General features: G+C 46.1%; 2 protein-coding genes and 1 pseudogene across 2 annotated transcripts; 2 read left to right on the top strand and 1 right to left on the bottom strand.

Annotated features, from left to right (window-relative positions):
• Positions 1–2,173: 2,173 nt before the first annotated feature.
• On the top strand, positions 2,174–2,908 carry LOC137332822 (histone H1-like). The gene has a single exon (XM_067996757.1). The coding sequence runs from the start codon at positions 2,207–2,209 to the stop codon at positions 2,894–2,896; it is 690 nt and encodes a 229-aa protein (XP_067852858.1). The 5' UTR covers positions 2,174–2,206; the 3' UTR covers positions 2,897–2,908.
• Positions 2,909–4,113: 1,205 nt separating this feature from the next.
• Positions 4,114–4,589, top strand: LOC137332831 (histone H4-like; annotated as a pseudogene).
• Positions 4,590–10,012: 5,423 nt separating this feature from the next.
• On the bottom strand, positions 10,013–11,662 carry LOC137332811 (histone H2B 1/2-like). Its single transcript, XM_067996747.1, has one exon. It carries the CDS (start codon positions 11,598–11,600, stop codon positions 11,226–11,228), a length of 375 nt encoding a protein of 124 aa, XP_067852848.1. The 5' UTR covers positions 11,601–11,662; the 3' UTR covers positions 10,013–11,225.
• Positions 11,663–16,988: the final 5,326 nt, after the last annotated feature.

Below are 16,988 nucleotides of genomic sequence, written 5' to 3'. Positions count from 1 at the left end.
AGTGCTGTCTGAAATAAAACAGAGAGAATAAGATGTCTGAGCCGGGTCTCACTGCAACTGGAGCTGTGTTCTTCTCCAGTACCATTTTATGGTCATATCCATTTCACAGATTCAGGGTGAGACTCTCTCTGAGACCGTAAGACTGGCGGAGAAACTCCGCGTCACAACTCAAACCCCAACACATGAGATTCTCCAAATCAGCTGGAATAAGGTGTTTAAAAACTGCTGAACCCTTCTGATAGAACAGATTCTAGGACTGAAATGGAAGGAGGCGGGCTAACTTGTTATAGAAGGGACTGTATTCAGGCAGGAATATTACTGACGAACGATGTAATCCAGGCTGATTTTACAATCTATAACTCTCATACGAGATATTTCCATCCCAGCTGTATCGCTCAGTATCTTTTGATGGCGCCATTCAAAGATAAAGTGGGCGGCTGTGAAATGAACCTATGGGTTCTGTTCATTCTTGGACCTTTTACTGTTAAAGCAACGTGTGACTCCGAAACTGGAGGGAGGATTTCTCAAACCAATCCCGGAAAATCGTGGGAGGAAAGTGGGAGTCGGTGTATTTGCCGGGACCGTGTCGGATTAATATCTGACAGCAACAGTTCCAGTTTATTTCAATCGGAGTGACACTCTCGATTACTGAGAGTAATACCGAACGGCCCTGAGCTGCAAGATTGCAGAGGGTACAATATGCAAGAGAGGGTTAAATATGTTACTTTTTTCTCACTCACTGACACTGTTCCTGAGAGTGGGATTAACAAGGTGTTTGTCTCTGAAATAATATCAGTGAGAGATGGGACTGCAGCTTCTGTCACTCCAGTATGGAATAGCAATTGGAATGGAATGTTTCCCAATTTGTCATTGGGTAAAAACAGGATATTACTGGTCAGTTTCTCTCTGTCTTTTGTTCTATATATGAAGGTGGGATACTGTTATTGGGCATGGTACATACACAGTGATAGGAAGTGTAAGGCTGATACTGTGCATGTCTGTATCTCTCTCTCCACTATTGTAAATGAAGGAATGGTGTTTTGCTGAGCGTAATATGGACACGCTGATAGAAAGTGAAAGACTGATTCTGTGTTTGTTTCTGTTGGTGAGATGGTGACTGTCCCTTCTAGTACGTATGAGCCGGTCTAATCTGAACTAAATATCTGTCTCCAGCCCTGTACTGAAAGGTGGAGAGAAACAGCCTGTAACTGTTTGACACTGGACTGTCTGTGAGTGTTTAATTTATGCAGTAACTAGCCGTCTCTGGGTGTTGACAATGGGATGGATAGGACACCAGTTACTATTATCTGTCAGTCCGTTTAGGAGGAGAGAGAAACACAGAGAGACTGGATGAGCCCAGAGCGGATAATTTGTATTTTCATCTTAAGCAAACATATTTCTGTGTGCGAACAATATAATAATTTAATACCAGATATGGATTATCGCAGCCACAGCTGTGATTGGCTCCTGCCTGAATCTGAGAACCAGACACTGTGAGGTGCGCCGGCCTCAGAGTGTTTAACATTTACTGAGCTGGGAAACTACAACTAACCCCCGAGAATCCGCAGCACAGGCCGAGCGGGGAGGAAAGCCTGTCCCGGGAATTGTCAATCTGGCGAACAGTTTGTCCCGTGAATGTGCAGATGTGAATATTGTGTAAGAGAGTGTGTTAAAGGGGCGGGGCGGGTTAGATTAATGTCACTGTGTTTGTGTGTGCGGTCTCATCGCCGGATTTCCGAGTCCCCTTTATGTCAATTTTTTTTAAAATCCCGTTCAAACGACCGCCCTGCTGTCCTGCCAAGCTCCGAAGTGGAAATTCAAGTAAAGTTTCAGTTCAATTCAAGACTTCAGCCGAAAAACAAAGGTCATATCTGCAAACGGGTGAGAGAGCGCGATCAGTGCAGCAATGAAACGGGTTTAAATCGAAACTGCTGCTTTTAATTCCAGAGAAAGTTTTTCGACAGCAAACATTCCGATGTTAGAGATAGGAAGGGGCTAGTCTGGGAATCTGGAGTGCCTGATTTTAATTGGAATCGGGAGTTTAAGAGGAGAGAGAAACACAGAGAGGCTGCAGGAGCCGAGAGCTGACAGCAGGTTGTCTCCGCCCCGTCCGCTCTGTGCCTTTAAGTTGCTCTGTGCCGCCGCCTCTTGTTTCATTTCTGACCCAGCTCTGACTGTCAGAGAGATTTTCTACAGAGTCCTGAGCATGACGGATACCGCAGCCGCTGAAGCGGCACCTCCTGCCACCGCCGCCGCTCAAACCACTGCTCCCAAGAAGAAGAAGACGGTTTCCGGACCCAAGACAGCCGGTCCCAGGTTGGGCGAACAGATCCTCAAGATTGTTGCGGATTGCAAGGAACGCAAGGGGATGTCGCTGGCCGCGATAAAGAAGGTTCTGGCCACCAACGGCCTGGATGTGGAGAAGCACCGGTCCCAGATCAAATTAAATATCAAAAGACAGCTGGAAAAAGGTTCCCTGCTCCAGATCAAGGGCACGGGCGCCTCGGGCTCCTTCAAAGTCGCTAAGAAGGAAGCTCAGACAAAAGTGGTAAAGAAGGTGAAGAAACAAGCAGCAAAGAAATCTTCTGTCAAGAAACCAGCGGCTAAGAAACCAGCCGCCAAGAAACCAGCGGCCAAGAAATCAGCCGCCAAGAAACCAGCGGCCAAAAAATCAGCCGCCAAGAAATTAGCGGCCAAGAAATCACCAGCCAAGAAATCGACCACCAAGAATGCGGCGAAATCGATAGTTATTAGGAAGAAAGCGGCGGCTAAGAAGCCCAAGACCCCCAACTCAGCCAAAGTTGTAAAGATGAAGGCGAAGAAGTTAGAAAAACCGAGGGCCAAGCCCAATCCGAAATCAGCAAAGCCGAAGAAAGCTGCGGCCAAAAAGAAGTGAACGATCAAGTGCAACTTGTGAACACCTGAACCCAACGGCTCTTCTCAGAGCCACCCACATCTCTCAGAAAAGAGCTGATCCCGCAATCAGATGATTCCTGTCCCGGGGCCAAGCTAAAATTTCAGACAGAAAGCATTTTATAAACCCACGATTCCTGGTGACACGCTGACATTCGCCACCCGCACCCGAACCCCCACTGTCTGAAATAAAATAGAGAGAATGGGATGTCCGGGCCGGGCCTCACTGTAACTGGGGTCTGTTCGGCTCCAGTCCCTGTTCATTTCTTCCTCTCACAGTTTCAGGGCGAGAGTCTCTGTGAGACGGTAAAACCGGCGGAGATCCGCCTCTATCACAATTCAAACCCCAACACATGAGATTCTCCAAATCCGCTGGAATAGGGCGTTTATAAACTGTTGACTTGTTATAGATGGGATTGTAGTTTGGCAGGAATATTACAGACTGTTAGTTGTAGCGGGGCTTATTTAAAAACTACGGGTTTCTGGAAATCTGAATATCAAGCCCTGTTCTGTAAGGGTTTGTGCGGAGCACTGTGTTCCGGTTCTATTATCGATAAACGGTTTGAAATTTGCGGGTGGTGAAAGCTGGAGGTGGAGCTGGAAGATCAGCTCCCTCCGTCACTCTGGCTGTCTCCTTCCCTCTCTGTTTAATATCTCACCCTGTCTCCTCCCCTATCTGTTTAATATCTTACTCTGTCCCCTCCCTTCTCTGTTTAATATCTTACCCTGTCTCCTCCCCTCTCTGTTTAATATCTCACTCTTTCTCCTCTCCTCTCTGTTTAATATCTCACTCTCCCTCCTCCCCTCTCTGTTTAATATCTCACTCTGTCTCCTCCCCTCTCTGTTTAATATCTCACTCTGTCTCCTCCCCTCTCTTTTTAATATCTCACTCATTCTTCTCCCCTCTGTTTAATATCTCACTCTGTCTCCTTCCCTCTCTATTGAATATCTCACTCTCTCTCCTTTCCTCTCTGTTTAATATCTCACTCATTCTCCTCCCCTCTCTGTTTAATATCTCACTCGCTCTCCTTCCCTCTCTGTTTAATATCTCACTCTCTCTCCTTCCCTCTCTATTTAATATCTCACTCTGTCTCCTCCACTGCCTCTCTCACCCGTTGCCTTTGTCAGTCAGGTCGGGCGGGCTGCATAAAATGGAACCAGAACGAGTTTGTTTCACATTCAGCAGCGATTTGAGTGAAGAAGTATCATGTCTGGCAGAGGTAAAGGAGGAAAAGGACTGGGCAAAGGCGGAGCCAAGCGGCACCGCAAAGTGCTTCGTGATAATATCCAAAGTATCACCAAACCAGTCACCTGCCGCCTGGCTCGCCGTGGTGGTGTCAAGCGGATCTCGGGTCTGATCTGTGAGGAACCCGTGGGGTTCTGAAGGTTTTTCTGGAGAATGTGATCAGGGACGCGGTCACCTACACTGAACACGCCAAGCGCAAGACGGTCACTGCCATGGATGTGGTGTATACACTGAAACGGCAGGGCCGCACTCTCTATGGATTCGGTGGCTGAAAAACTCGAACCATTCAAACCAAACACAAAATAAAGGCTCTTCTAAGAGCCACCCACCACCTCACCGAGAGAGGGCACTGACCTGGGAACAGGCTGATAATAGTGGGGGTATTAACGTCAGATATTTCATTAATATGAGGAGATTCAATAAAAATCGTCAGAGATAAGAAACAGCGGCCGAGCTTTTCTTCCCACCCGTTTACAGCCCGCTCAAACAATGAACCCGAGTTGAACCGGAATGTAGAACAGCCGGGAATTTGAGTTGAGGATAAAAGAATAATCAAAATTATAACATTTAAAACTTAACATTTTTAAGCTGCTGACAGGAACTGAGGTTTTCTTGAAATTTGATGCTCTGAAATTGGCGGGTTTTTGAATTTAATCTTAAATTTCAGCTAAGAGAATCGGGGCCCAATAATTCTCGCCGTTTTCTTCTGCCTGTCAGAGCTTAGTTCAAACCTGCCGGGGTCGGTCTGCAGCGAATCACAGTCCCCGGGCGGTTCCTCCCTGAGCGGGCTTCGGTCTGCAGCCAATCATAGGACCGGGGCAGTCCCTCACAGATCCTTAAAAAGCGACCCAAAGCCCGCTTCTTATTAACAGTCTCTGAATTTCAGTTTGTTTTCAGATCAGTTCGGAAAATGGCCAGGACCAAGCAGACAGCGCGCAAATCGACCGGCGGGAAAGCTCCTCGCAAACAGCTGGCTACCAAAGCGGCCCGGAAGAGCGCTCCAGCCACGGGCGGAGTGAAGAAGCCTCATCGCTACAGACCCGGCACTGTGGCTCTGAGGGAGATCCGCCGCTACCAGAAATCCACCGAGCTGCTCATCCGCAAACTGCCCTTCCAGCGCCTGGTGCGAGAGATCGCTCAGGACTTCAAGACGGACCTGCGCTTCCAGAGCTCGGCCGTCATGGCCCTGCAGGAGGCCAGCGAGGCTTACCTGGTGGGGCTGTTTGAGGACACCAACCTGTGCGCCATCCACGCCAAGCGGGTCACCATCATGCCCAAAGATATCCAGCTGGCCCGCCGCATCCGAGGGGAGCGCGCTTAAACCCGACCCGGCTTCAGCACCAAGTGCAACAAAGGCTCTTTTCAGAGCCACAAAATCGGCAAAAGAGAGTTGTGATCGCCGGGGTTGAAATGGTGATACAGTGAAGTTGAGATAAATTTATTTAAACGTCAAATTCATAAAGGGGAGCGAGCAGATGTGAGCCGGGGCAGGGCTAATATTTATAAACTGCCCATTTCATAGCTCATCATAATACCAGAGTGATGGGAGTAAAGCTGATCTGTGAAGTTTTGGGCAGATATAGTAGCAATGTTAATTTTATACTCACCACAGACAGACTAACAAAGGTGTCGACAGACTAACAAAGGTGTCATTTCCAGACAAACCAACATAAAGTACTTGAAACGGAGGCAGTTTAATTTCCACACCCACGATTGGCGGGAGGTGAATTCCACTCATACTGCGCAGACTGAGTCCCATCATCACATCCATTGCCGCATTCGGACAAAAGAAGTACTGGCAAACAGATACAGAAAGACCTAATTTCGATCCCACTCGTACTAATAGTTCCAAAGGCAATGTGTGTCTTGCTCTCTCACTCAGCGCTAGAATCAGAAGCAGTGTAAAACATTAGTGTCACACTCACAGCGCTACTTGTAACTGATATAGGGACAATTGTAAACAATTTTACAACACCAAGTTATAGTCCAGCAATTTTATTTTAAATTCACAAGCTTTCGGAGGCTTCCTCCTTCCTCAGGTGAACGATGTCGAAATGAAGTCCTCGAAATGAAATTGCATTTATAATTCACAGAACAATGCTTGGTGATTACAGACAGTTTTTTTCAACTGCCCGTTGCCAAGGCAATCAGTGTGCAGACAGACAGTTGTTACCTGCAAGTTCTCAGAATATACAAATCACGTAACATTTGTTCGCTGGTGGGGTAACGTGTAGCGTGACATGAACCCAAGATCCCGATTGAGGCCGTCCTCATGGGTGCGGAACTTGGCTATCAATTTCTGCTCGACGATTTTGCGTTGTCGTGTGTCTCGAAGGCCGCCTTGGAGTACGCTTACCCGAAGGTCGGTGGATGAATGTCCATGACTGCTGAAGTGTTCCCCGACTGGGAGGGAACCCTCCTGTTTGGCGATTGTTGCGCGGTGTCCGTTCATCCGTTGTCGCAGCGTCTGCATAGTCTCGCCAATGTACCATGCTCTGGGGCATCCTTTCCTGCAACGTATGAGGTAGACAACGTTGGCCGAGTCACAGGAGTATGAACCATGCACCTGGTGGGTGGTGTCCTCTCGTGTGATGGTGGTATCTGTGTCGATGATCTGGCATGTCTTGCAGAGGTTACCGTGGCAGGGTTGTGTGGTGTCGTGGACGCTGTTCTCTTGAAAGCTGGGTAATTTGCTGCGAACGATGGTCTGTTTGAGGTTGGGTGGCTGTTTAAAGGCGAGTAGTGGAGGTGTGGGGATGGCCATAGCGAGGTGTTTGTCCTCATTGATGACATGTTGAAGGCTGCGGAGAACATGGCGTAGTTTCTCCGCTCCGGGGAAGTACTGGACGACAAAGGGTACTCTGTTGGTTGCGTCCCGTGTTAGTCTCCTGAGGAGGTCTATGCGATTTTTTGCTGTGGCCCGTCGGAACTGTCGATCGATGAGTCGAGCGTCATATCCCGTTCTTACTAGGGCGTCTTTCAGCGTCTGTAGGTGTCCATCGCGTTCCTCCTCGTCTGAGCAGACCCTGTGTATTCGCAGGGCCTGTCCATAGGGGATGGCCTCTTTGACGTGGTTAGGGTGGAAGCTGGAAAAGTGGAGCATCGTGAGGTTGTCTGTGTGCTTGCGGTAGAGTGAGGTGCTGAGGTGCCCGTCTTTGATGGAGATTCGTGTGTCCAAGAAAGAAACTGATTCTGAGGAGTAGTCCATGGTGAGCTTGATGGTGGGATGGAACTTGTTGATGTTGTCGTGTAGTCTCTTTAGTGATTCCTTGCCATGGGTCCATAGAAAGAAAATGTCGTCGATGCATCTGGTTTATAGTGTTGGTTGGAGGTCCTGTGCAGGGAAGAAGTCCCGCTCGAACTTGTGCATGAAAATGTTGGCGTATTGGGGTGCGAATTTGGTCCCCATGGCTGTTCCATGTGTTTGGGTAAAGAACTGGTTATCGAAGGTGAAGGCTATCGTATCAGGCAACGGAACCCTGTGTGAGAACCTCTCTGGATACATCGAGGGCATCCTGAAACCCATCGTACAGGGAACCCCCAGCTTCTGTCGCGACACTACAGACTTCCTACAAAAACTCAGTACCCACGGACCAGTTGAACCAGGAACACTTCTCACCACGATGGACGTCTCGGCACTATACACCAGTATCCCCCACGATGACGGCATCGCTGCGACAGCATCAAAATTCAACACCAACAACAGCCAATCTCCGGACGCCATCCTACAACTCATCCGCTTCATCCTGGATCACAATGTCTTCACCTTCGATAACCAGTTCTTTACCCAAACACATGGAACAGCCATGGGGACCAAATTCGCACCCCAATGCGCCAACATTTTCATGCACAAGTTTGAGCAGGACTTCTTCACTGCACAGGAACTCCAACCAACACTATACACCAGATACATCGATGACATTTTCTTTCTATGGACCCACGGCAAGGAATCACTAAAGAGACTACACGACAACATCAACAATTTCCATCCCACCATCAAGCTCACCATGGACTACTCCTCAGAATCAGTTTCTTTCTTGGACACACGAATCTCCATCAAAGACGGGCACCTCAGCAGCTCACTCTACCGCAAGCCCACAGACAACCTCACGATGCTCCACTTTTCCAGCTTCCACCCTAACCACGTCAAAGAGGCCATCCCCTATGGACAGGCCCTGCGAATACACAGGGTCTGCTCAGACGAGGAGGAACGCGATGGACACCTACAGACGCTGAAAGACGCCCTAGTAAGAACGGGATATGAAGCTCGACTCATCGATCGACAGTTCCGACGGGCCACAGCAAAAAATCGCATAGACCTCCTCAGGAGACTAACACGGGACGCAACCAACAGAGTACCCTTTGTCGTCCAGTACTTCCCCGGAGCGGAGAAACTACGCCATGTTCTCCGCAGCCTTCGACATGTCATCAATGACGACGAACACCTCGCTATGGCCATCCCCACACCTCCACTACTCGCCTTTAAACAGCCACCCAACCTCAAACAGACCATCGTTCGCAGCAAATTACCCAGCTTTCAAGAGAACAGCGTCCACGACACCACACAACCCTGCCACGGTAACCTCTGCAAGACATGCCAGATCATCGACACAGATACCACCATCACACGAGAGGACACCACCCACCAGGTACATGGTTCAAACTCCTGCGACTCGGCCAACGTTGTCTACCTCATACGTTGCAGGAAAGGATGCCCCAGAGCATGGTACATTGGCGAGACCATGCAGACACTGCGACAACGGATGAACGGACACCGCGCAACAATCGCCAAACAGGAGGGTTCCCTCCCAGTCGGGGAACACTTCAGCAGTCATGGACATTCATCCACCGACCTTCGGGTAAGCGTACTCCAAGGCGGCCTTCGAGACACACGACAACGCAAAATCGTCGAGCAGAAATTGATAGCCAAGTTCCGCAGCCATGAGGACGGCCTCAACCGGGATCTTGGGTTCATGTCACGCTACACGTTACCCCACCAGCGAACAAATGTTATCTGTTTTTAATATAACGGGTCAGTTGCTGTCTTTTCTATGTTTCTACCTCTCTATCTCTGTTTTTTTTTGTTTGTTGTTTTTTTTGGTGATTTGTATATTCTGAGAACTTGCAGATAACACCTGTCTGTCTGCACACTGATTGCCTTGGCAACGGGCAGTTGAAAAAACTGTCTGTAATCATCAAGCAATGTTCTGTGAATTATAAATGCGATTTCATTTCGAGGACTTCATTTCCACATCGTTCACCTGAGGAAGGAGGAAGCCTCCGAAAGCTTGTGAATTTAAAATAAAATTGCTGGACTATAACTTGGTGTTGTAAAATTGTTTACAATTGTCAACCCCAGTCAATCACCGGCATCTCCACATCACGATATAGGGACAGAGTGACATGGGCATACAAATCCCTCACTAGGATCCAATAACAGAGAGACTTCATTCACTGATTCCGCAATCGCTACAATAAACAACACATCAGTCACCTTCTGGCGCACAAATCTGGGTAACAGAAGACAGACTGTGGGAGTGTTGTCGGAGGACGAAACTGTAAATAATAATGGCCGGGACACAAAAGAGTGCCTCTTGTTGCCGATGATTAAATGTCCCTGGTATTTCTGTATCCCATCCGCCTAGCTTAATAAGAATTATGATTATTGTGTGCCTCATTTCCTATTCAAGCTGCAAGTTTCAACCTATTGAACGTTGGCGGCATCTACTGTCCGGAAGCGAGTAATGCAACAGGCCGATATGGATTATTTGCATTTAACAAGTTATTGTTAGCGTTAGTGTTATTGTTGGTATTCAGCGTCACAGGGGCATGAAATCGAGAGTAAAATGACCAGATCTGAAACATTTATTATTAAATTAATCTCTCTGACTCTCTTCAGACAGTAGTCAGCCCTTTCATCGGTACAGTGGGAGCCAGTAAACACGGCCCACAGGGAACTGCAGTCCGGCCCGAGATGAGCGAGACTTCACCTTGGCCCGAATTTTCCGCCGGTTTTTTCCTCTTCCAGTTATTTCCACATCTCACAAACACTTTCACAAAGAATGAAGAAATCCTCCCGCACTCGCCCTTCTTATACCTTCTGGAGGATTACAGCGGGGGCTCTTGTGATTGGCCCATCTGTTCTCAATCTCATTCAGCTCTTCGTTGAATCAAACAGAGCGGTTTTATTCACCAATCATTAGCCGACAATGAGAAAAGGGCGGAAATAGGGGCCCAATTATCAGACCTGAAACGTTTTTTTGAAATTTGAAAAGCCCGCCAATATATTTGTAACACAAGAAGCGGATTTAGCAAAATAATGTCACCATTATACAAAGGATTAAAAATCCATCTCCTTATATTCTGTCGTTTCACATGTCCCGTCACAAGTTAGAGACTCTTTTACAATCGGATCAATACGTCGCTTCATTCTCCGTTCGCTTTCAAATGGGCGGGATAAAGCCCTTTTTGTAACGGGACAGATTCCAGCTCAATGTTTGTAAAAGTAGCAAACCACAGATTGTGGGTAGATCCCTGTTCACAGGAGCAGGATTTAAACGGAGCCAAGACTCCTGGTTTAAGGAAAGGAACAGTGACAGAGCCTTTACGCTATTCTGTTCTCGGTGTGAAGTCCCTTTCAGAGTTGCTACATTATAAAGGGTTTTGCGGTTAATCAACTGATATTCCCGAATAGTGAATAAACAAAAGTGAGAAGGAGAATGAAATGACTGAAGTCTGATCCACCGCCCTTAAAACGGCTCTGAAGGGGTAGTTGAGGGGGCAGGGGCGGAATATGAACGGGAATGATAGGATCAGTGACACGTGTTTGGTCATTGGGACTACATTTAACAGCGACACATAGGTAAACCCTAGCGGTGATCATGAGAATCTTCCAGATTGCAAGAGAAAAAAATAAAACCACGAGTTATTGAAAGACAGTTAGTATCAAATTATGTACAATAGAATGATTCCACACAGAGGTGTCGGTACAGCCTTATCAGAGAGGATGTGGGTGGCTCTTAAAAGAGCCTTTGTGTTTACGTTTCTTTCATCTCATTGTGGAGCTTTACTTGGAGCTGGTGTACTTGGTCACCGCCTTTGTCCCTTCCGACACGGCGTGCTTGGCCAGTTCTCCGGGCAGCAGCAGGCGCACAGCGGTCTGGATCTCCCGTGAGCTGATGGTCGCCCGTTTGTTGTAGTGGGCCAAGCGGGAAGCCTCACCCGCGATGCGCTCGAAAATATCGTTCACAAAGGAGTTCATGATGCCCATCGCCTTGGAGGAGATGCCGGTGTCGGGGTGAACCTGCCTCATCACTTTGTAGATGTAGATGGAGTAACTCTCCTTCCTCGACCTTCTCCGCTTCTTTCCGCCCTTTGCTGGCGTTTTACTCAAGGTTTTCTTGGCACCCTTCTTGGGAGCTGCTTTCTTGTCCTCAGGCATTTTCACACTCAATTTCAAACCCAGAAATGACCTAAATCCGCTCCGAGCCCAGATTAAATAGGTACCCGCGACGGCCCTATGCTAATGAGGGATGGATGAAGACAATGATTGTGATTGGACAATATTTTTCCTTTTACCCTCTGATTGGTTTCTTCAGATATCCAATCAAATTTAGTACCTTCCACCAATCACAAACACGCTCACGCTTATGTGCAGAGAAAAACAAAGAAAAACCAAAACAAGTGTTAAATCAAAATTTTATTATTCTGGTCCAGGATGCACTACAGCCCCTGTGGTGCCCACCGGTCGCGAAAAGCATCAAGCATTCCTGCAGACACCGCGTGCTCCATCTCCAGGGCCACTAGGGCACGGAGAATTCCGCGGAAGAGAGGCAGACAGTCCGAGTGACTGCCCCCACGGGCCACGTCCAACCTGGACCTGTGGATAGACACCTTGGACAGGCCTAGGAGCAGGCCCACGAGGACGTCCACCTACCTGCCCGCCCCCCTCCTCACCGGGCGGCCAAAGATCAGGAGTGTGGGACTGAAGTGCAGCCAGAACTTGAGGAGCAGCCCCCCAAATAATCAAACAGGGACTGCAGCCTCCCACACCAAGTGAACAAATGAAAAACGGACTCGTCCACGCATTGTTTGGTTTTAGCAATTGGTTCTGAACTGTTGCAGTTCTGCTTCCAGATAGTAGATGTCTGCAAACCCCAGGACAGTGAAGTTTGCAGATGGGAGAGAGACAGAACATAAACTAATTATTCACGTTTGTTGCACGAGCTGCACGTTAGACCAAACGGCTGTGTTAAATGCTTGTAATTAATTTAGAGGGGTATAGTCATTACTGAGAAAGACTGCTAAAAAATGCAAGAAGGCGTTAATAAGCTTGATGAATGGTCATGTAAGTGGCCATTGAAGTTCGATATAGAAAGGTGTGAGATGGTGCATTTTGCTAAGGAGAATAATGAGGCCAGTTTGACATTTCTTTGAGCTCTTTGAGGAAGTAACAAGCAATGTGGATGAAGGGGATCCTGTGAATGTGGCGTACTTGGATTTCCAGAAGGCATTTGACAAGGTGCCACATCAAAGGCTTCTACACAAAATAAGAACTCATGGTGTAGGGGGTAACATATTAGCATGGATAAAGGATTGGTTATCTAACAGGAAACAGAGAGTAGGCATAAATGGGCCATTTTCAGGTTGGCAAGATGTAAGGAGTGCAGTAAGGCCATAAGTCCACAAGAGATAGGAGCAGGAGTAGGCCATTCGATCCCTCAAGACTGCTCCACAATTTAACGAGATCATGGCTGATCTGATTTTTACCTCAACTCCACTTTCCCGTCCTTTCTCCATATTCTTTGACTCCCTTGCTGATCAAAAATTCGTCCAACTCAGCCTTGAATGTATTCAATGACTCAGCCTCCACAGCTTAAATAATTCTAAAGATTCATGACCCTCTGGGAGAAGAAATTCCTCCTCATTTCTGTCTTAAATGGGCAAACTATATTCTGGGACTATGCCTCCTAGTTTTAGATTCCCCCATGAGGGTTAACATCCTGTCAGCATCTACCCTATCGAGTCCCCTCAGAATTTTGTATGTTCCAATAAGATCTCTTCTCATTCTTCTAAACTCCAATGAGTATAGACACAACCTGTTCAATCTTTCCGCATAAAGCAACCCTTTCATACTCGGAATCAACCTAGTGAACCTTCTCTGAACTGGCTCCAACGCAAGTATGTCCTTGCTTAAATAAGGGCACCAGAACTGTTCACAGTTCTCCTGGTGTGGTCTCACCAGCATCGTGTACAGTTGTAGCATGACTTCCCTGCTTTTATAGTCCATCCCCCTAGAAATAAAGGCCAATATTCCGTTTGCCTTCCAGATTACTTGCTCCACCTGTATGTTGACTTTTTGTGTTTCATTTACGAGGACACCCAGATCCCTCTGTACCGCAGCATTTTGTTGAATTTCTCCATTCAAGTAATATTTTGCTTTTTTATTTTTCTTCCCAAAGTGGATGACATCACATTTTCAGACATTATATTCCATCTGCCAAATTTTTGCCCATTCGCTAAACCTGTCAATATCCCTTTGCAGACACATTGTGTCCTCATCGCAACTTGCTTTTCCATCTATCTTTGTATCATCAGCAAATTTGGCCACAAGACACTCTGTTCCTTCATCCAAATCATTGATATATATTGTAAATAGTAGAGGCCCCAGCACAGAGCCCTGCTGCACCCCACTGGTTAGAGATTGCCATTTTGAAAATGACCCTTTTATCCCGACTCTTTGTTTTCTGTTAGTTCACCAATCCTCTAAGCATGCCAGTATATTTCCCCCAAAACCATGAGCTCTTAAATTGTGCAGTAATCTTTTATGTGGCACCTTATCGAATGCCTTTTGAAAATCCAAATATACTGCATCCATTCGTTCCCTTTTAAACACCCTGCCCGTTATTTCCTCAAAGAACTTTAATACATTTGTCAGACACGATTTCCCCTTCATAAAACCATGTTGACTCTTCTTGATTGTATTCTGAGTCTCCAAATGTCCTGCTACTACTTCCATAATAATGGATTCTAGCATTTTCCCAATGACAGATGTTAGGCTAACAGGTCTATAGTTACCTGCTTTCTATCTCACTCCCTTCTTGAATAGGGGTGTTATGTTTGTGGTTTTCCAATCCGTTGAGATCTTTCCAGAATCCTTTAAGACCCTCGGTTGCAAGCCATCAGGTCCAGGGGACTTGTCAGTCTTTAGACCCATTAGTTTACCTAGTACTTTTTCTCTAATGATAGTGATTGTTTTTAGTTCCTCCCTCCACTTTGCACCTTGATTTTCTACTATTATTGGTATGTTATTGGTGTCTTCTGCTGTGAAGACAGATACAAAATATCTGCCAGTCCCTTGCTTTTCATTATTATTTCCCCAGTCTCATCCTCTAAGGGACCAATCTTTACTTTAGCTACCCTTTTCCTTTTTATATACTTGTAGAAGCGTTTACTCTCATAGAAACATAGAAAATAGGAGCAGGAGTAGGCCATTCGGCCCTTTGAGCCTGCTCCGCCATTCAATATGATCATGACTGATCCTCTATCTCAATAGCATATTCCCGCTCTCTCCCAATACCCCTTGATGCCTTTTTTTCTCGAAATCTATCCAGCTCCTTCTTAAATATATTCAGTGAATTGGCCTCCACAGCCTTCTGTGGTAGAGAATTCCACATGTTCACCACAGTTTTTATATTACTTGCTAGTTTACTCTCATAATTTATTTTCTCCCTCTTAATTATTCTTCTAGTCATCCTTTGCTGTTTTTTTAAAGTTTTCCCAAACTTCCTCCTCACAGGGATATATTTTTTCTGCTAGTCATAAAATATCTTTTAAATGTTTGCCACTGCTTACCCACCATCATACTATCTAATCTGTTTACCCAGTCCACTTTAGCCAATTCTACTCTCATTCCTTTATAATTGCCCTTATCTAAGTTTAATACAGTAGTTTCAGACCCAAGATCCTCGCTCTCAAACTGGATGTGAAATTCTATCATGTTATGATCACTGCTTCAAGGGATCCTTTATTTTGAGATCATTAATTAATCCTGTTTCGTTACCCATTACCAGATCCAAAATGGCCTGTTCCCTGGTTGGTTGCCTGATGTATTGGTCTAAGAAACAGTCCCTAGTACAATAGTCCTCAGGACTATTTTTGCCAATTTGATTTGTCCAATCTATGTGAAAGTTAAAATCGCCCATGATTATTGCATTACCTTTTTTACAAGCCCCCCTTATTTCCTGATTAATGTTTTGCCCTACAGTGTAGCTACTGTTAGGGGGCCTATATACTACTCCCACCAATGATTTATTTCCCTTGCTATTTCTTACCTCCACCCAAATTGATTCAACATCTTGATCAAGATAATTTCTCAATATTATACCAATTTCATCCTTTATTAACAGAGTTACCCCACCAAATTTACCTTTTTTCCTATCCTTCCAAAATGTTAAATAACCCTGAATATTTAGCTCCCAACCTTGGTCACCTTGCAACCATGTCTCTGTAATGGCCATGAGATCATACCCATTTGTTTCTATTTGTGCCGTCAATTCATGTGTCTTATTACGAATGCTGCGCTCAAGCAGATAAAGAACCTTTAATGTTGTATTTTTACCATTCTTTCCTACCCCGGCCCCATTTGCTAGTGCGCTCTTATGTTTGTACGCTCTGTCCCTTCCTGACACTCAATTAATCATTACCCCCATCACTTTCCTGTACTACTTCCTTGTCTTTTCTCTTTATCAATCTAAACTTCACCCCACCTGAGCCCTCCCTTCCTCTATTTAGTTAAAAGCCTTCTCTCCTGCCCTAGTTATTCGGTTTGCCAGAACACTGGTCCCAGCATGGCTCAGGTGAAGCCCGTTCCCATGAAACAGCTCTCTCTTTCCCCAATACTGGTGCCAGTGCCCCATGAATCGAAACCCAATTCTCCCACACCAATTTTTGAGCCACGCTGATCTGATTTACCCTGTGCCAATTTGCTCGTGGCTCAGGTAATAATCCGGAGATTATCACCTTTGTGGTTCTGATGTTTAATTTAGTCCCTAGCTGCTCAAACTCCCTCAGCAGAACCTCTTTCTTAGTCCTACCTATGTCGTTGGTACCTATGTTCATCACAACAACTGGATTTCCCCCCTCCCACTCCAAGTTTCTCTCCAGCCATGAGGAGATGTCCTTAACCCTGGCACCGGGAGTGCCACAGGGATGAGTGCAGGGGCCTCATGCATTTATATCTATATCAATGACTTGGATGAAGGGACCGAATGTATGGTTGCTAAATTTGCTAATGACACAAAGGTAGGTAGAAAAGTAAGTTGTGAAGAGACCATAAGGATTCTGCAAAGGGATATTGATAGGTTAAGTTAATGGGCAAAAAGTTGGCAGATGGAGTATAATGTTGGAAAATGTGAACTTGTCCACTTTGGCAGGTGGAATAGAAAAGCAGTATATTATTTAAATAGAGACAGATTACAGAACTCTGGGGTACAGAGGGATCTGGGTGTCCTAGTACATGAATCACAAAGTTAGTATGCAGGTACAGCAAGTGATTAGGAAAGCAAATGGAATGTTAACATTTATTGCAAAAGAAATGGAATATAAAAGTAGAGATGTTTTGCTTCAGTTGTACAGGGCATTGGTGAGACCACGTCTAGAATACTGTATGCAGTTTTGGTCTCCTTATTTAATAAAGGACATAATTGCTTTAGAGGCAGTGCAGAGAAGGTTCACTCGACTGATTCCTGGGGTGAGGGGGCCATCTTATGAGGAAAGGTTGGATAGGTTGGGCCTGTATACACTGGAGTTTAGAAGAATGAGAAGTGAT

Source organism: Heptranchias perlo, chromosome 2 (genome assembly GCF_035084215.1).
Source record: "Heptranchias perlo isolate sHepPer1 chromosome 2, sHepPer1.hap1, whole genome shotgun sequence".
NCBI classification, from domain to species: domain Eukaryota; kingdom Metazoa; phylum Chordata; class Chondrichthyes; order Hexanchiformes; family Hexanchidae; genus Heptranchias; species Heptranchias perlo.
The sequence above is the reverse complement of the archived record's forward strand: the minus strand, read 5'-3'. Positions and strand labels throughout refer to the sequence as shown.